Source organism: Anoplophora glabripennis, unplaced genomic scaffold, assembly GCF_000390285.2.
Source record: "Anoplophora glabripennis isolate ALB-LARVAE unplaced genomic scaffold, Agla_2.0 scaffold511, whole genome shotgun sequence".
Classification (NCBI taxonomy): domain Eukaryota; kingdom Metazoa; phylum Arthropoda; class Insecta; order Coleoptera; family Cerambycidae; genus Anoplophora; species Anoplophora glabripennis.
Genome location: NW_019416595.1, coordinates 277,020 through 298,594, shown reverse-complemented (window position 1 = coordinate 298,594; position 21,575 = coordinate 277,020). Strand labels below are relative to the sequence as shown.

At 31.8% G+C, this 21,575-nt stretch overlaps 1 protein-coding gene and 1 non-coding gene across 2 annotated transcripts; one reads left to right on the top strand and one right to left on the bottom strand.

The window, feature by feature from the left end:
* Nucleotides 1-5,805: 5,805 nt before the first annotated feature.
* LOC108911333 lies at nt 5,806-19,690 on the top strand. The gene is made up of 4 exons (XM_018716245.1): nt 5,806-6,181; nt 12,255-12,701; nt 14,727-14,865; nt 19,264-19,690. Exons 1-4 carry the CDS (start codon nt 5,981-5,983, stop codon nt 19,560-19,562), a joined length of 1,086 nt encoding a protein of 361 aa, XP_018571761.1. The 5' UTR covers nt 5,806-5,980; the 3' UTR covers nt 19,563-19,690.
* On the bottom strand, nt 14,524-14,596 carry Trnav-uac. The gene has a single exon. It is a non-coding gene; the product is annotated as a tRNA-Val (tRNA).
* Nucleotides 19,691-21,575: the final 1,885 nt, after the last annotated feature.

The window sequence follows — 21,575 nt, the reverse complement described above, 5'->3', positions numbered from 1 at the left end:
AATGGAAAAAGCAGTCAAAGTAAACAACAGATTTAGTATCTACAACTCTAAATAACAAAAAATTTATTCTAGAAATTTTACTCTGGCGCGTAGACAACATGACAAAAGTTTACAAAAATCAGCGTGCCATATACTGTTATAAAACCATAAAAGTGCATGGGCTAATTACGTTTTAGCGAAGTAATTAAAAATTTTTACGACCACATGTACCAGGAAGATTCGTTATAGTTCCTATAAATGTGCGGCCATAAATATTATTTACGAATTTTATCGCATACCGATATTAATTTGTGTGACCTGTACAGTCCTCTTGACGCATTTGCTGACATTAAGTAATTGTTCGAAATTATTAAATTTTAACTACTCGATATAAGACATTGGTTGTTGAAATTTATACACACTGCTTTATTATTTGCGACCTTAACTGATGACGTCAATCAAAATAATAAAAGCGGAATGAAAAAAATTATAGTCATGGTAATATATAATATTGTTTTTCCATTTTCTTAACTTGAAATAAGTGATTAAAATAACTTGAAAAATGTAAAGGTCATAGAGACGCACATCACTAATGACGTCTAAGGTGACTGTGACTGCAGTTATTATAAAGCATAGGAATTTTGATAATAATAATAATTAATGTCTTTTATTTTGTTTTAAGTATTTTATTCCAAAGCAAAGTTTAGTCTATAGCTACTCTACTTAACCTTCATGCAATTCAAACAAAATTTGTACATATAAACAATTCATTGAATAAAACATTTAAAAAAATATGTTTAAAGTCCTTGAAAAATAATAAAATCCTACATAACACAAGGTAATGAAGGAAAACTAATCATTGTGTGGAAAATGGGCATGTCTTAGATTAAGATTATGTCTGTCACCACGATAAGAAAGTTTATTCCTTAAATATGGCGGCAAATTGTTGTTAGGTATATTTTTCACAAAAGTAGCCAAATGATATCTATACAAAATGCTAATCTTAAGCCAACCGAGTTCATTATACTCGTATCTTTGAGTAATATGATCATATTTTTTCATACCGTAAACAAAACAACTTTTTGTAATCGATTTTGGGCAAATTTTAAATAAAATAACATTTCTGTATCAACGTGTTTTTCAAACCTCAAATCTGCTTCAAATATAAAGGCCAAGTGTTTGATATGGGACAACATATCAAATGATCTATTCTCAATATGCAAAAACCTATACGCGGTTTTAAAATAGAATAACATAACCGCACATTTGTTTGGGTTAAGTCTCAGATTGTTAGAATTAGTATAGTTAGCTATAGATTCTAAATCTTTGCTTATTTTAATAGAAGCATCTTCATTGTAACTGAGAAGTTATGTAAGTATTGGAATTGTAAATTTGTATCGTCAGCAAAAGACACTATATTATGCGCCTTTGGACAAGTGAATATATCAAGTATAAATCAAGAAAAGAATAGGACCTAAAATCGATCCTTGGGGCATCCCGGAACTTATGAAAGACAACGCTGCAGTTTCATTATATGTGACTACAATCTGGTATAATTTGAAAAACTATAACGAAATGTCGTCAAACCCATAAAATTTTAATTTTGAGATCAGCAAGTAATGTACCTATAAGGTACATAATTGGGAACTGGTTTGGAACCGTCACAAATGTTTGACCAACTCTGTCTTACAAAGCATTCACCAAACATACGTTAACAGCTCAACTGGTTGCATGTTTCTTGACGGTTCGGAATGGGTTCCTTGCTTGCCAAAAATAGCTCCAAAGTAATTTAGTTTAAAATGTACTAATTATGCATTTTTGAAATTCACTAATAGGTTTTTCCTATTATACTGCTCCCTACTTAAAACAGAAGTTGTAAGAAAACTAGCTCACACGGTTTGTAGTACGGACATTTCCAACTTTTGGTGAACGGAAGTGAAATTCCCTTCATTCGAAAACAGCTTCATGATTCCTTTATTTCGAAAGACCAGAGGAAAGCGACTCGTTAAAAAGAAAGGATACTGACTTTGTTTTAACATAGATAGATAGTTTTAACATAGATAGAACATGAATCATAGATAGTAAAATTTTACAAATCAATAATTTTTTAGATAAATATTAATCTAATAGGTACTTAAAATTCACAACATTTCTAAGTCGAAATCTAATATTATTGCGGCGAAAAGACAGCATAAAAATAAGTAGAACGACGGTAGGTAGTATAAATAAATTTTAAATTTCCTGTTCATTGTTCATTCTGTAAGATCAATGATCATATTATATCTCAGTAAATAACAATGAATAAAAAGATTAACCTAGAACTGCAGTCATTACTTTAACAACACAAGGAGTTTCAGAGACTTACCATACAGTACAAGCAAGTTAAACCAAAATCACCCAGAATACGGAATTTTTTTTCTGATGAACCAATCGAGTTGCGGTTTTCGGTATTTTATTCGGAAAAATATCAGGAAAAAAGTCTATATATTACACTTTGGGGCTGGATCGAAACTGCATTGCGGGTGCATAAAGTGCATCTTGGAGTGCATCAATTTTTCCGAATTTTCTAAAAATGATAAAAATTGACTCAAAGTTGTAGAAATTTCTGTGCACGGGCTTTCGGGGTCGGAGATTCCGAATCTGACCCTGAAAAATATGCCCAACGGCCCTGGCCCCCCCCCCCCGGGGGGCAAGCGGGGAGCCTTCTGTAAAACATCGAATAGCTGAGTAATTGCCTTCTAAATCCCCACTCGGAGGTTTTTGGGGTCGGCGATTTCGATTCTGACACTGAAACGTATGTCCGACGTCCCTGGGGCCCACCATGGGGGCAAGGGGGGCCTTCTGTAAAACATCTCAGTTATAGACAAGCTAAGATTAATCGATATTTTCCAGTGTCAGATTCGGAATCCCCAACCCCGAAAACCCCCGAATAGAAATTTAGAAGGCAATTACTCAGTTATTCGATGCTTTACAGAAGCCCCCCCTTGCCCCCTTGGGGACCCCAGGGGCGTCGGGCATACTTTTCAGTGTCAGAATCGGAATCCCCGACCCCAAAAACCCCGAGTGGAAATTTAGAAGGTAATTACTCAGCTATTCGATGTTTTACAGAAGTCCCGTTGCCCCCCTGGGGGCTCCAGGGGCGTCGGGCATATTTTTCAGTGTCAGAATGAAATCCCCGACCCCAAAAACCCCCAAGTGGAAATTTAGAAGGCAATTACTCAGCTATTCGATGTTTTACAGAAGGCTCCCCCCTTGCCCCCCTGGGGGCCCCAGGGCCGCCGGGCATATTTTTCAGGTTCAGATTCGGAATCTCCGACCCCGAAAACCAAATTTCTACAACTTCTATTCAATTTTTACCATTTTTAGAAAATTCGAAAAAAAGTGATGCACTCCAAGATGCACTTTATGCACTCGCAACGCAGTTTCGATCCAGCCCCAAAGTGTAATACATAGACTTTTTTCCTGATATTTTTCCGAAGACAATGCCGAAAACCGCATCTCTATCGGTTCATCAGAAAAAAATTTCTAATTTATTGTCTAACTTGCCTGGTCTAATAGCTTTTGTAATATAGGTAGGTATGTTTGACGTCACCAATATGTAACCTGTAGAATTCGAATATTTATGGTACCACAAATGACATTTTAAATTTAAGTTCATCAATTCATTAGCTAAAGCAGTTGTGACGGTGTTTCTGCAAATGGAAAGGCAAATTTTAGGCGTCTCTAATTAATTTGAGGTTAGGTTTGTTTTTATCTTTGTTAAACAGAGATCTTAAACTGAGATGACAGAGACAGACACATAGTAAAATCAGTTACCTTGTTACTTAATCTTGGTATGAAACTTTTATTCCGATAAGTTATACTTACGTCACTAATTTTCTCACCTGAATGGTGGTATGTTACACCATACTAGCATGTTGGTATCTCTGGTCTAAAACAGCCTTATGTTACCAACTCGTATGGCAAGAAGTACTTAGTAGTTTTGGGATTGTAATTCCGTAGCTTATGTACCTGATCGCAGTGATCTACAGACTTAAAATTCAGTTCCTTAGCCTTAATCTTTCTCCTGTCCTTGTTGTTCTGAAGGTCTTGTGTGCTTCGGTTCTTGTTGTTGGTTCCAAGGCCACTACAGATGGAGTTGTTCCTCAAGCAGTGAAGGTCGTCTCAGACTTTCCGTAACCGTCTTTGTAACTGATCGTACCTAATACATCCAAAGTTTCGTTGTTGTTCACTGTCGATATCATCAGCGGTAACTTTGCAAAAGCTTCGCAGCGACTGAGACTTATTTTTGCATATGAATCATTTCCAAATTTCTAGGCTCTCAGTTGAAATCATCTTAATTTTTCTGAAATTCTTTTTGTCTCTTTATATAGCCTGGACCAAAATTTCAACTTGCTAGAATTATGATATTATTTATAGCTATCGAAGCCTAGCAATTACTGATTTATTTATGTTGTTATTCTTTAGTCAGTTCTTCTTGGAAAAGGTAGCCCCTTTTTTCTTGATGTATTAATATTACGTTTTTTTAAGAGACGATCTATCAGTGGATAGATTGTTGCCAGATATTCCTCCTTTTCCTTGTTCTGATATATTCTTCTGTTCTTTTATGTTCTGTTCTGTTTCAGTTCTGTTCTGTTCTGTTCTGTTCTGTTCGGTTCTGTTCGGTTCTGTTCTGTTCGGTTCCCTGTTCTGTTTATATAGCCATTTTCTCTAGAAACAGATCGTACGTAATATGGCTTTGTCAACTTATGAACCTTTGTAAGTTTGGTGAGTTCTTGGATCACTCAAAATTATATCTCTATAGAGATCCTTGGAAATGTTAGAGGCTCGAATGCAATTGCCACTTTCTTCTCAACCTTCATGATCTTATTGTTTATCATCCTTTTAGTAGGTTGAACATATACCCCTTTTTGTACAAGGTAATCATTCTGTTTCTATGTCAACAGGAGGTATGTATGGCGATTGCTTTAATTTGATTTGAATTTCATTTGTAAGTAGATTCAGTTTCGGAGATTTGGGAGTTTGTAATAGGTACATATGCTGCCTCAGTTTTTACTTCTTTCGACACATCTGGGAGGAAACATCGACACGTGGTTTCCAGGGCTTTCTTTTCTCGCTTGACGTCCTGCTGCTATAGCAAAATTATTTATATTTTTGATGAATATATTGATAAAGGTAGTCTTTAATTGATATAAGTATATTGACAAAGGTAATATTTAATAAAGTTAGGTAATTCATAAAATTAGAATAACTCTTGGACCAAATACTTCGATCCAGAGTTTTAAAAGTTTAAAAGTACTTAAAATTGCTTATTTATTGACTCGTACTGGAAGTACAGCGGTATATACCTACTACTGCTTGTATTACACGAATTGTCCGTAATTCACTAAATTGATAGGTCTGTAATAAAGAACAAATTTACATTTATCCTTGCCGATAGAATTCTTTGGAGCGAATTCAGTTGAAAAGTTTAGTGTATTAGAAATACTTTCGAATTTATTATTAGAGGTATTAAATGCCAAGAGATGTGGTTTTCAAATCGCATGTGATAATATTCTGATTATCCTGTATCTTAAAAATAATACATCTTCGAAACAGTGTACAAATTATTAAACGATTTATGGAAATTCAGGGCTACATATTTAGTTGGTGTTTGGATTTTCCGTGTGCTGTACGCCCCCTACATTTATAGATTTCTTGTGAAATATTGAGCCCGCTTGGTACATCCTCGCATGACGATACAATTTACGATTATAGACCAATAAAAAATTTAAGTGTCTATTTCAAGTAAGTATTTGCCGTACACAGTTCCCCAGATAAGATAAACCACATTACAATCACATAATTAACTACAGTTTAAACCGAAGATCTGTAACAAATGAGCGGATAATATTGTGGCCTTTTTAATTCAGCTTTATTCACTTAAATTGTTTATGATTGCTCACTTGTTCGACTTTTGTCATGTGTTGAATTAGATTAGTGCTCTTTGCATCGCATTAAAATGGAACAGAAATTAAACAAAGTGAAGAACTATTTTACCATAAGGAGAAGTGATGGTAGTTTCAACAATGCCGTTGACCCCCAAATTGGCTTTAAAGTGTCGTTTTGCGAAATCACGAAAGAACTGAAAGTCAAAGTTATTGGTGCCAGGCAATTGCCTACGAGTTACGGTAGTGTCAAACCCACTGGGTATTTAGTAAAGGTATGATTTTTTTAATACTAGAAATATTTGGTTGAACAATACTTTTAGTAAATATTGTAATCTATAGATACAATTTTCTTTTGATAGATTATATTTATATCTAAACTCAAATAACAAAAGCACCAAGGGAAATTAGATATCAAACAAATATTAACTTGCAAGTATTTGTCAGTAATTTTAGTCATTCCTGCGAAAATGCACATTTCTAAAATAAATGCTGTGTAATAACGCTATGTAATAAAATAAAAAATGACCACATAGGTACTCTACGTTTGTGGGACTAGCAAATGAATTCTTTCCAACTAACATTTATAATAAGTACAACTGATTAAAGTAAAGTGTAAAGTATCTAAAGTGCCTTTGTATTTATTTTTACACGTAGTAGGGATTTTCAAAACACATTAGAAAGATCAAATTCCAAATAGTTATCCTTGGAAATATATTTAGTTTTAAAACTTGTTGATTGAACAGTTTTGGGACAAAATGAAGTATGATAGTTCAGTGTGTTTTCTGGAATAATATTCGAAAATTCACAATTAGTGAATTTAGAAGAATAAGAAGTAAACTTTAATTTTGAACTAAGCTATACACGCAGCTGAATTATGTATCTCCAGTTGGATAAACTTATAACATAATAACACAGTTTTAGATAAAAAAAACAAAGACTAAATATTTTTTCATGCTTATGTAAAAAAAGGCAGACCGCTAAAAAATCATACTCAACATCACATCACAAGTCACATAGTGTTAATAATTAACAAAATATGAAATATTTATTATTAACTATTCACAAAGTTGAGTGATCTTAACTTTTTCTACAAGACTTTCAAGTTTTTAGTCACAATTTTAAATAGGTGACTATGTCATTATAGTAATACTCAAATGTGGTATCATCTTTACAAGTGTTGTCATATCAATTTTTTTATCTCATCTGTTATTAGCACTAATGGAGTATTCATTACTCCTAAACTTAAATTAAGTATTTTCTCTATTATTGAACTACGACAAAAGAAATTACAAAATCCGTTAAAGTTTGAATAACGGAAAATTAAGTATTAACTTTTTTTTTCAATTTCCTGATTAATGCTAACGAATTAAAATTGTGTGTAAAATTCATTTCATGCGTAGAAAATAAATGTGTATAAGTAAGTTTGGTTAAATTACAATATTTTGGATACCCCTATATGCACCTGCCCTGTGTCGGTAATATTCTACGAAAATACTGCACTACAAATAATATATCAAATTGTCAAAAATAAGAAACTGTTCATTGTTAGTTCACTTGCACCTTCAAAATCTGGCCCAAAGCAGACATACTTGGTGCACATCAACCAAGACTACCTAATTTAACTTCAGCTCTTAGTAACTACGTTGCTATTAAGGATAATCTCGTAATATTATAATGAACCATTTGATGAAAAAATTACTAATTTCCACATATAAAAAGCCTACACGTAAATATGCTTCAAATTTTTATTATTGATAAGGCTTCTTGATACACGAGCAACAAATATTGCACCGATGATAGATCAGATAAGACTTATCATTCTGATTATTCGTAACTCCTGTTGTAGCATAAAGTTTACGTCATGTCACTGTTTTAACGTTTGGCTTATTATTCATAAAAAAATCCTAATATTTCTCCACTAACATCTACTAAACAAATATTGTAAAATTGTCATACTCTAAACACATTTACTTCTTTGTTCTAAAGCGGTAGGTCGAATTTCTGTAGTTTCATGGTCAAATATAGGGTTTTACACAAAAAACTGTACAAATTTAATAATGAAAAAAATATGATATTATTCCACTATATCTAACAAATTAAAGAAAAATGACGAATCAGTTTCACAACGCATTTTTGTATGCAAATATTATTATTTAATTTTATGGAATGAGACTTTTTCTTAAAACTGAATGTTCTATAAATAACACAAGCTTCCTAAAATTATTTTTATTGGTTCTTTAACCTTTAGTTGTCCATCATAAAAGTGTCTACTTAAACGAATATGGTACTATTTGTGATCGATATGTAGGTTAATTGCAGAAATAATTTTTTAAAACATAAAGTAATATAGAATACACCCACTAAAAACAGTATTAACCTAAATTTAAGACTTTTATAGATGACATTGATGTCAGCACAAATAAGTGCAAAGTTTTATGATTTGGTATTTCTATAATTAGAATTTTATAGATGAATCTCAGACGTATTACATATAGAATTCATGATATACAATTTATTGAGACATTTTAATTTGAACAACCTTAAATAAGAAATTATATTAATCTTAACGATTTTGGGAACATACTGATTTATTTACATAGAAATGGAGTAGTTACGTATTTGTTAAAATTTCAATTTGAAAATTGAAGCATTTACCATAGTAGCGGACATAACCTTTTTACTTAATTTGGTTTATTTTATGCAACGCCACATTATAAACCTTTCCTGCCAGACTGTGCGAAGATTAAATTTAAATTTGGTGACATGTGTCCAGTGTTTATTGCACTTAAAATGATTTTGACCTTAATTTCCTTCATACATATGACAAGGACATAGCTGTATTAAACGTAAAAGTTTTATTACAATTTTTCCTTAAAAATAATTAAAACTGTATAAACGATTTGAATTTACAAGATGTCCCGAAATATTTACCAGCTAATTTTTCGACAAAGCAACAGGAAAAGTTTATATGACCACGGGGGTAAATGCCCCCTAAGGATGTTAGAGCCCCTTCAAGGTGAGCTCTTGTAAAATGTTTTTTCCAGAAATATAGAAACTTTTGAATTGTAGTGTCAAAACTGTTTTTTTTTTGTTGTTGTAAGTATGTCAAAACTAGGCGATTTGTGTTTATATTTTACTGTATATTTTTTGTAGCTGAATTTTTCCATTGTTTCTTCCAAAACTTAGACATTTTAGGTAGTATTACAGTAAAAAGTTGCTTTCGCATTAATTCAATAGGTTGCACCGTTTGGGAGTAAAACTGATTTAAATAATGTTATATAATGTCTTTTCAATGTAAAATTGTTAGAAAAAGCAAAATAAAATTTCTTTTTGATTCAATCAATTAAGGGTCTACATACAAAAAAGTTAGATTAGTACTCGGTGTATCATTTTAATGAAAACAGATTATTCTCTTAGAAATGATTTGTTATATAAAAAATAGTTCAAATAAAAGTTATAGCATTTATCTGGATAAGGAAGGATTATACGATAAGGACGCGTGGGTTCATTTAAAATTCAAGGGTTTGTTTTTTGGAAAAACTCTCGGACACGTCGATTCTTATTTTTGGCTGCGGTTCTTCTGATGGTAAATTCATGTATACAGGGTGACCCAAAAATAAGTTACGACAATCAGCTTTAATTCTTGATATGGACTACAGTCCCGGAAGTTTTATTTTCCCACAAATATATACAGGGTGTGCCATTTAACACTCCCGCTGCCAAAATCTCCGAAATGAAGAAATTTATTTTAGTTCCGGAAATTAGGGTTGTTAGGTCCCTCGAATAGCTTCAAATTGTAGTTAGAATTGTTACTTCAAATCTTTCTGTACAGATGGCATCGCGATACAAAAATTTTTTTTAAAAAACCTGGAAATGCAGTCCATCTGAAAGATCGTTAAATTTTGAGTAATTTTCGTAATATAAAGTTTTTCCTTATATTTACTTGTTTTCGAGATATGTCGACTTCAATATGCAATGTAACAGGAAAATATATTATTTTATCTAAATCACACCGAGACAAAATATTCTTTTAAAATATTGTTATAATGACTTTATTCACACCACATACTAACTAACAAACAATAAATTATAAAAAAAACAAATTATCAACTACAGAAAAAAAATTGTACAATGGTAAATCGTATAACTAGTATAGTTAAATTGAAAGACGCAAACTGATAAAACTGTAATTATTGGAAAACTAATATGTGTCATCTGTCATTGTTTTGTTTTAATAAATGACATGAGCCCCCTATGACTGCATTTTTTAATAACATTTGATAAAATACTGTTCGTCTCTGACCCTTATAAAATTTACTAGTTATACGATTTACCATTGTACAATTGTTTTCTGTAGTTGATCATTTGTTTTTTATAATTTATTATTTATTAGTTAGTATGTGGTGTGAATATAGTCATTATAACAATATTTTAAAAGAATATTTTGTCTCGGTGTAATTTAGATAAAATAATATATTTTCCTGTTATATCATACATTGCACATTGAAGTCGACGTATCTCGAAAACAAGTAAATATAAAAATTACTCAAAATTTAACGATCTTTCAGATGGACTGCATTTTCACGTCCCAGGGAACAAAAAATTTTTAGTATCGCCACGCCATCTATACAGAAAGATTTGAAGTAACAATTCTAACTGCAGTTTGAAGCTATTCGAGGGATCTAACAACCCCAATTTGCGAAACTAAAATAAATTTCTTCATTTCGGAGATATTGGCACCGGGAGTGTTAAATAGCACACCCTGTATACAGTGAGTGCGCGTGGGTTGTAACAAATTCATTTAAAATTTAGGTCTTTGTTTTTTGGGAAAAAATGGAAATATGTATTTTTTAGTTCTGCATCGAATTCTAAGTACCTACGTTTCACGTACCATGTCCTATATCTATACTCAACAATTATTTAGAAATGTATGATTTATTTATTTATTAATGAAACAGAACAACATATCAAATCAAATTAAATGTTCAAATTGTTGACCATTCACTTCCTGACAATAGGCAAGTCGAACTTCAAATTTTCGTAACGTTTAGGTCTGGATTTGTTGTATTTCTGCTCTAATTCTATTCTTCAGTTATTCAATATTTTCCCATTTATTGAAATAGATTTCAGATAATCCCATGGATAAAAATGTAATGGGGTTAGATCTGAAGACCTAGCTGGCCATTCGATAACATCCATTTCGAAAGTATTGTGAAGGTAATCTCGTACTGTTCGCGAATAGTGTGGGGGCGCTCCATCCTGTTGGATACCATATCGAATATTCCGTTATATTTGGATTCTAACCATTCCAGTAAAGGGATAAAAAAAGGGACCCACAATTGAGGTACCCACCCATAAGTTTACTTTTTGGAGGAATTATGGTGTAAGACTTTCAATACTCCAGTGTGGGTTTGCTGGTGCCCAATATCGAACATTTTGCCTGTTTTCCGAACCATTCAATCAAAATGTTACCTCGTCGTTAAAAACTTCTAATCTGCAGTCGCGATCGTCTTCAATAAGTTCCTACTTTGCACGGGTGCCATTTGTTCCTCTGTAAATATTTTGGAACAGAAGATTTACTTATTGACTGTACTGCAGCTATTTGGGTTGATTTGTGAGGATTTTCTTGTAAATAGAGCAAAACTTTCAAGTGTGTAAATGTAAGACGGTTGGTATGGTAATTGTCTCTTTCGTGGCCAAAGTCTCTAAACTTTTTTTTCTGATTTACTAACTACCGATCGTGTAATAGGCCTCTCCGGGTACTTATCATTAAACATTTCGCAAACTTCAGTTTGTGTTCGAGTCCTGTCGCCATATCCTACCATCAGAATTTCTATTCGTTGCTTCTCAGTTAAATGCTTACAACAATCAAAATACCAGAATTGAAAAAAAAAAACCAAATAAACACAATTTTTTGCTCGATTTACAAAATAAAACACAGAAATCAAGTCAATTATTGTACACTGTTCAACAATTGAACTGGATACTTGTGATTATCTTCAAATATTAATTCAAAAATATTGTTAATATTACATACTGACAATTTTGTCATTATTTTTGCTGTTTTTTCTTTTCCTTTGTGGTAAACAATTTGAACATTTAATTTGATTTGTTGTTCTGTTTATTTTAAAAATAAATAAATAAATCGTAAATTTTTCCATAACTGTTGAGTTCAGATATAGGGCATGGTATATGAAACATACTTAAAATTCGGTGCAGAAAAATGAAATAAAAAATAGGTATTTCTATTTTTTCCAAAAAAAAACCCTGAATTTTAAATGACTTTGTTCCAACCTACGCGTACTTGAAGATGAAATAATTAAAGCAATGCACTTTTTGTTTTAGGTAACTGTATTTCCACAAAAAGAAAAATTCGAAACAAGAACGGCCAAGGAATCATGGCCTACTATAAACGAGGAGTTCACTTTCAATCTAACACTCCAATCAAGGAGGCCTGAGGATTACTTCAAAGGAAAATTTGTTTCTTTTACGATATATGCAGTTCTAGGCGAGGAAGAGAACAATACGACAGACAAACCATCGGGTATACTGAAGAGATTTTTGAGTTTTACCGATACCGATGATTTTATTAGAAGGGATAGTATTCGAAGAACCCCCTCGATGAAAAGAAGTAGTTTCAGAAACAGTTTGTGTAACAGGAGGACAGTGGGCGCTGTGACGTATAGCTTAGATGGAAAAATTTTTACTCAAAAGTTGAGGAATAATTTTATAAGTACTCCCGATATTTGGAGAAATGTCAAGGAGATTACTAGTGGGATTCAAACTCAGCCGGTAAGTTGTTATTTATGAAGAAAATTGTGTTTAAATTAAAATTTGTTCTTTAACGAAAGTAATTTTATTTATTGTGAACATTTATAGTGAAATTAGAACAGCCTGTAGGGGATATCCCTTATCTTGTTTGTTTTGACCATTGAACATTTACGTCTATCTAGGTTGAAGTGTTTTCACTAGTATATGGTTTACGAACATTTGTTTCCTTCGAAATGGTTGAATTATTTAAAAAATAACTTCCAGCACTTGATGTATTTGCAGTAGGCAATTTTTTTCTGATTTACGAGTTCAATTTGAAAAACGCAGCAAATTGTTTTGGCATTTTCCTAAATGTATAAATTCCTATTAATTGCTTATATGCTTTACCATTTGATTATTTTAAAAAAACCTGTTACTATCTATTTGTGTAGGTCTTGCGGTAGTATATTTCCAATATGTCTAAATATTCGCTTACAATAAAGGATCTTTTTTTCTTTACTTTTGTAGTTGGTAGAATCATCAGCAATCTATTTCCAATATCTTTAATATCTCCAATCTTTGTTTGAAGTAATTCATCACATCAACACGCCCTAGATATGGCAAAAATCATTTCCATTTAAAGTAATAATAGTCAGTATTCTTCGTTTACAAAAATATTTCTTTGTGCCTTAGGTACGTATCATCAGGGGCCCCTATTAGAAATTTTTTAATATGTTGATTTTCTAATATGCGTAATTTTTTAGAACGATATCCATCCGATTGCCGTTTCAAGAATGCTTTTAATTTTAGATACTTTCAAATATCGATGTCGTTGTAGACGTTCAAAGTATCTCTGACTATCGCATATATTGACCATAAAGAAGAAGATTTCATACTTTTGTTTAATTCATAAAAATACACCTACCAATAGTACATTTTCTGATTATTATTCTCAGCCGAGTAATCAATAAATTTTTTATATGTTTGCTGACATATCTTCTTCGACATTTCTGGTAATAAATTACACTCTATTTGCTTTGCTGATTCTGGCGGAGTTAATGTGAATTCTTCCATCTCAAATAAAATTTAATTATTTTTATGGATTTAAATAGGAACAATAAGGTGATTACTGTGTACCTAAGTTATTTACTTAACGCTCGTCTCATAGCAGCTACAGACGACCTGATGATATTATTGTTATTTGTGAAAGAAGTATCATACAATTTTAATAATATTTATAAAATAAATAGCTTTGTTTACTATTGTAATAAAATTAAAATTGATTGGCGAAAAAATTATGTGTTTAACTTGGCAGTAGATTTAATGCCTTGGTTGCTTTAATAGATTCGTCTGTTAAATATCAGCCCGCATTAAATCTTGTACTTTACAGCCTAGTTAAACAAATATGTAATTATTTACATATCAAGGCATCCAGTTTTTCTTCAGAAGACTTTTTCTGTGAACAAATATGGCGGAATAATGTTTAATGTCTTTCCCTATCTTGGATTGGGAAAGACACAATAATAAAATAGCTGACCCGGTTACCAGACCTAACATCCTTCAATTGTTTCTATGCATGTATCCAAATCGAGTTTTCCCGCATATATATTTTTTGCAACTTAAGTTAATTAATACTTTTGTAAAAAAAGTGGAGTTTATTGTCTTATTAATTCGTTTTTTCTTCTTTTTATGAGAGATGGAGTAGATTAAAAGACGTTTTTTCGTTGTCAATAAATACTCCTTTTTAAAAGGATATTTCCATTTGAATGATTTATTTATAATATTCTAAAATTAGGAACAAATTAAGAATATTGTATTTATTACATAAAACTTTTTATGGCAAAAGAAAATTATAAAAAAAAAGTGGTTCCGCCCGGGATCGAACCGGGGACCTTCTGCGTGTAAAGCAGACGTGATAACCGCTACACTACGGAACCAGTTGATATACGAAAGCATTTCACACTAGGAGTTCATCAGATTTAAATAAAATGAAAGAATTATTTAAAAAGTATTTCGTATAGGTATTATATAAAGGTGACTAAATATTTAACTTATTTTGTTTTTCAGAGAGAAGGAAAAAAAGGCTGCGTCGAATTAACATTACAGTATGCAGTCAGTGAGGATGGTACGAATGATGTAGTAGAAGTAAGCGTTACGAAATTCAGATGCAGTCTGCAAACTATGCAGGAACATGAAAAAATTGGAGGTGGGTTAATTGACAAAGAAAAATTTAGATGATTAAAAGCTGTTTTACATTGACAATTTATTGATGAATTAATTCATGAAGTCGTTTCATCAAGAAATTGGACAAGTGTAATGCACCAAATCAGCTGTCAAATAACTTCATGAATATATTTATCAAGTTCTTGACGAATTAGAACAAGTTCTATCTAATTTTCGTCATTTTCTTCGTGAAGTTCGGAAGTACCAACCCAACAGATTTCCAGCCTCAGATCAGCAATGAGGTTATGTTATTGGAGTATGTAAATAATTGTGTGGCGTCGTACTAGTTTTGTATTGCTTTTACTGATTTGTTACTTGCAAAAACTAATATTTATATAATATGTGTCAAAACTGTACCGCTGTTGTACTACGACAATTATGCGTGGAAAAGTGATATTTTTGAAATTTATTTGCTTCATTCGATTTGTTGGTAGAGCTGATTCATGTGTCAAAGAAATTGACGAAGTCTGTAGCAGTGTCAAACCAAATCGTTTACAAATAAATTCGTGAATTAATTCATGAATAAATTGTCAATGCAAAACAGCTATTTTTTCTCATTTTTGTTGCATAAATAAGTACTTATACGTACTTATTGCATATATTTTGAGATTAATCAATTATATTTCAGAAAATGTAAATTATACTTCAGAATTCGTCACAATAAGACGACTTCAGTGAAAACGCTAGTTGATTTTCAGAAAACATCATTTGTATTTCACAAAGCATCAAAGATATTTCAGACATTTTTAATTTTTTCCGAAACACATTTGACGAATTGTGTTATTTTCTTTAATATGTTCTGAAATATAAATGACTAAAATATGTGATTAATAGTAACGCGAAATACAACGAACTCTTTCTTGTGAAATACCTATATGAAACAATTTAATACCTAATAAAAATAATCTTATTTAATAAAATAGTCTTATATGAGAAAACTAAATCAAATTTAATCAACAATTTAACAATTTGAACATAGTAATACAAAGTTAATTGAAAATGCTATAAAAGTATTTCATGATCTTTTATGATCTATAAATTTTTATGACCTTAAATATACTTTCAATAATAGATAAAACACTGCTCTGGTAAGACAATCAAGGCAAGGAAAAATGGAAAGGATAGGCAAACTGGAGGAGCTAAGTTTCTAATCTATAGTAAAGAATTTCAATATTGGATTTATATTTTAAGATATGGCAAAGAGAAAATTTGATTTGGGCAAAGTGGAAAATTAATAATGATATTTAATTTTATCTCAAAATTAGTCAAAAATTCACTCTTTAAAGTTTGTACGATTATGTAGGTACATACTTAATAAACACCCTGTATATCACCTTTATAGTTTTCAACTTCCATTTTGTCCCGTTATAAAGGGCACAGTGGAAAACAAAAGGGACTTATACATTTTGTATTAAAAAAAGTTATGAAATTTTTTTGCAACATATGTAAGTACCTTAGATAAGTAGGAATATTCTTAAAAATGTTTTAAGGGTTTTTTTGTCTAGTATTTTAGAAACAATATCTTCACTGTATCAGTTTTATAAGTTTTCTTCAGGGTATAAGACAACTGACAATACATTCAAAATAAGGGAAAAAAAGGATATTTTTACCTCGTATGTTTATTTTACGTTTCCTGAGTTTTGCGCGCCTGTTGGGCATGCAAAAAATCGAATACTGTACTATAAACATAATCACACCCCGTATAATGCTTTTAGGAAACTATTAATACGTGTTTTAATCATAGTTATTGAGTATCTCTACAAATTTGCTAAGCAAAACAGGAAAGGTACCTACATTATCTGATGTTTACATGTTCTCCGTGATTTTATAATGCGAAAAATTAAAGGAAGTTTCTTTAATTTAGCGTTACGCTTCGTCATTTCCTGGTTGGATCTACTTGTTCTCTCTTTTCTTTACTAAAATTGCGATTTCTTGTCATCATAAAACGCCAGCCTCAAGCAATAAAACAACTTTTACTTTGCCCTGCTTTCCCTTACCTGTACATTTACTAACTAGATAATATCGTAGAGGTACATGAAAAAGGAAAAAAAGGGTCTTTTGATCAAAAATTCTTGAATGCAGGGTTCAAGAGTCTTAAGTGGCACATCATTTTAAAGATATTTCAATTCTCTTTACAGACATGCTGAAATTCTTTTGTTCTGTGTTAAAATTAATGTAAAGAACCTGTTAGAAGTGTCGGCGAAATAAATAGAAAAAAAAGTTTTCAAACTAATTTTAATTAATTTGAATGAATTGTTTAAGGCATTAGCATTTCAGGGGTTATTTCATCACATGCTGCCACTATTCGTGACGAAGGTCTTCTAAAGAGGTAGGTTTCGTTTCATAAATAACACTTCTTAAATGAGCCCATAAGTAAAAATCCAATGGTGTTAAATCAGGTGATCTTGGGGACCATTCAATGAAACCCCCTTTAGAAAATGTTGATTCAAAAAGTCACGTACAGCAGCTGCATAGTGTGGCGAAGCGTCAGCCTGTTGAAAAAATACATCTTTCTCTGGGATCTGCAGTTATCCGGGCCATTTCATTATTTTGAGAATAGAGAGTGACAATTTCAATTCTCTCTGCAGTGGTGCAAACCATAATAATTTGAATCGGTTGCTTCAAAATAGCGAATAATAACAAATCAATGGATTTCACTACCTAGACAATTCTGACTGATGTAAAATCGAAACAAAACTACATGTATTGTAAAATTCTACTAAAAGCCATGACCTTATTAAGATTTCGTTGATAAACCTCATTTTTCACAGTTTCAATATCCGGTAAGTTTTTTATTACTATTTCAAGTCTTTTTTTCGATTTATTTCACCGACACTTCCAACAGTTTTTTTAGATTAATTTTCAGGCAGAACAAAAAAATTTCAGCATGTTTGTAAAGAGAATTGAAATACCTTCAAAATGATGTGCCACTTAACCTCCCGTGCCATTTAAGATTTTTGAAGGGGTTGCTCCTCCGTTTAGAGGGATGACCATACATTTATGAATTTATGATCAAAAGATGCCCCCCTTGAAAGGAAAATCGACCTGTTTCGGGGTTTTCCGGAAAAACCTGTTGCAATGAAAATATTTCAGGTGGACTGTTTTAATTGGGCCACCCTGTATATATACGTTTTACGTATTCACAAACTGTACAAATTTCTATGAATTGACGTAGGAAATTTTTAACTGATAACATTGTACAGATACAAGAAGTGATAAAAGGGTACGCTTTTATTTAGATACTTATACAGGGTGATTCACAACTTATCCAAAAAAATTTGGGAATAGATGCAGCATGAGAAATGGAATCAATATCGTAAAAAATTTTTTATAAAATCCTTATAGTTTCTGAGAAAAAAAATATTGAAGTTATAGTACATTCAACCACTACGTAGCTGGACAACTGTAGTCTCTAGCGTCATTCGCCACGCGACCTCAGCGACTCCAAATACTGAATTCGGATTTTGCAATCGTAGTTGCGATATTTACCTGTTATCTGTTGTGTACAATAGGCTTTTAGTAGTTAGTGTCAAAAATGGGTAGTTAGTGTCAAAAATGGTTTGCGTGTACTCGGAGTTGATGGATATCGTTTTAATTTATGGTGAAGCATTTGTCTTATGGTGAAACAAGACAACATTTGTGTTAGTTCGTAGAAACTGAGTACAACGGACCCAAATGTGTTTTACAATTTTGAACAATTGTTGTAACATCGGGTATGTCAAATGATTTTATTATTTAAAAACACAAATAAATTTTTTAATTAATAAAGGCAGAAGCAGTTTAATTTGCCGATATACAATAGGTGCGATAAAATTCTATTTACATATTTCTTTCCTTGCGAAAGTTTTTGTCCGTTTTTATCACACCGCCATGCCGGTCGCATTGTGCGAGGTCAGGTTTTACAGAGGACCAGTTTCCAGTGCCGTGCAGAAGTGTATCTTTAAATCATTTTCGAACTGCCCTTTTTGATTTTTTCTTTACAAAATTGTATTTGTAAGGGTCCCCTGTACATCCAGATTTTTTTTTTTTGATAAGTTCTGAATCACCCTGTATAACTTTAATAAACCGACGACAATCAGGCGCTTGTTTTTTCCAGTTAATTGTGTAATTCATTCAAATATCGATAAAGTAGGTATCCGACTAACACTCCACCAGTGAAGTACTGCACATCCTACCATCAGGATTTAAATAAATTTAGTTTAATTCTTTTGTTGATTTTTCCATGGCCGTCAGCAAAATTTTCAAGGGATTAAAGACAAATACAATCTATAAAAAGAGTAATATAATTTTTTTATTGCATCTTATCAACTAATAAAGAAAAACATTTATTCGCTCTGACTATTTGTACTGTTTTATTCTCAACATGTTTCTTTACTTTTAGGTCAACTTTACATCAAAATCACCGCGTTTGAGCACGAAGACTTGATCCAGAAAATGAAATGCGACAAATTCGACCCCACCATAAGTCTGAAACTGGAAGCAAGCACTGCTAATTTAAGAGCGACCGTAAATAACTATAACATTGAGGAAGTTAAGATACTAATCAGACTGATTTCGAAGAATATCGTGGGAAAGAAGGTGCTGTTGGGGAAAATCGAAATCGATAGTAAAAGCAGTATCTGGAAAGAGATTGTGGCTTCTCCTCTGGTTCCTGTGACAAGAATGATGAACTTTGAGTAACAAAATAAAGAAATATTTACATATCAGTTATATACATATTATTATGATGTACTGTAAATTATTTATTTATTAATGCAATGTATATTAGTGATATCTATACCTACATAATATATTTATAGAGGTGCTAAGATGTGTGTAATTACGTAGCCCCTTTGATTAATTATTGTTAGATGATATAAATACTTATTTATAATCCACTGTTTGAAGTATAAGTATCTTGACCTAAATATTATGTTTCAAGTTCAAATGGAAAAGAGGGATGGAATCTTTAATTACATCTATGTTCTATGTTATCAGTTCGATAATCTGTATACGAGTACAAGTACGAGTACGAGTACATAATCAAATATAAAGAAATAAAGATAGATATGCCATATTTTGAACGATAACGTATGCAACCAGAATGAAACTGTAAATTTGTGGTTGCCTAACACTGATGAAACTATCAGAGATTTTTGACCAATTGATTCGTAACTTTATACTCGCTGATATTACTACGTGACGACTGAATTGGCCGAGTATATCTGATAGTTTGAAAACCGTTTGAGACTGCTGCAGAAACAAACCTAATATAAATAAAGTAAACGTATTCAAACTGTTTTTTTTTTTTGGGAAGGATTAATCTTATAAATTTGTTTTACATGTGGCAAAATAATCCAAAAAAAGAAACGAAGACTCTGTCACAAATAAGTAACTTCGCACAATATTATGTTTAAAGTGCTTCCAAGTCCAATAAACTTTTAATGAAATATGATGTATTATAGGTTATAAACTTTTTTTCATAGCGGCCAGACCTAGGTCTGTTGTGGATCCTCATGATCTTAGAGTTCCTCATCCAACTTTCTAGGCTTTTACTTCTTCACGTATCTTTCAGCTACCAATTTTTCTCTTCCTAATAAATACCACACCTTTCACACTTAACAAAATGTATTAGCTACGGTATTTCATTCCTCCTATCAAAACTACATACCCTGTTTTCAATAGATAATAGAAGAGACTGTTTCCTACGAAGTCAGTTTTACTCAAATGTTTTCTAAATCTTCAATGTTCAAGTAGGTAGTAGGTACTCTAGCTCTAGTTAGTGATACTAGATTTATTATTTTAGTTTGGTAAGTCCGTGTCAACTCCTTCGATGGTAATTTTAGTCTTCTTGGCTTATTCTTTATCTAGCAGTTTCTTGTCATAACGTCTTGTCTTAACGCAGTTGCAAGAAGATCCAGAACCCTGCAGGGCTGTAGACGAGCCCACCTCAGCTTTCTCTGATGATTCGAGCTAGGGTCATATTGTTTTGACTAGCCTTACTATTACCAAACCATCCAAATCGTTGCTGTCTGTCGGAGTAAATAATAATTCGTTAGTTTCTATGTTCCTATTTATTAACTCCGTTTACACATAAGACGATAACATGGACTATTTTTTTTTGCTGTGGTAAAAACTGCTGGTGTGCTTTAAATATTTCTTCACTCACTTTATATCATGACAGCATTAAAAAATATTTCAAAAAATGTGATATTTTCTTAAATTTCAACACTCTTTATTTCGGAAATGATTCAAGGAGAACGCCAGAGAGTGTTGTAGAAAAAATTGTAAGAAATTTAAGGATTGATAAAATATCAATGAATAACACGATTATTTTCTATGGACTATTATATCCTCTTTTGTTTTTTAAACAAATTAAAAACGATGTATTACACTGAAGGTATAGGTAAGTTTCTGCAGAAGCGAAATACGTTAATGATATAGCGTATAATTTATTTTTTTTTAATAGTCCCTGAAATAATTGAGTCTCCCTCTCTTCTCTCTCCTAGGATGGAAATAAACCAATTTAGATCAAGTTATCTTAGTACTAAAGGTATTTTGTTTCCTTGAAAAGTTGCGGATCTTAAACATTTTTTAATTTAATTTTTACTTATCACTAACAAATAGGATATTATAGTAGGATCATATTCGATGCAAAGTAATAAATCATTGCCTGTCAAGGGAATCAATGAAATACGCTTTTAAGGGTTTTAC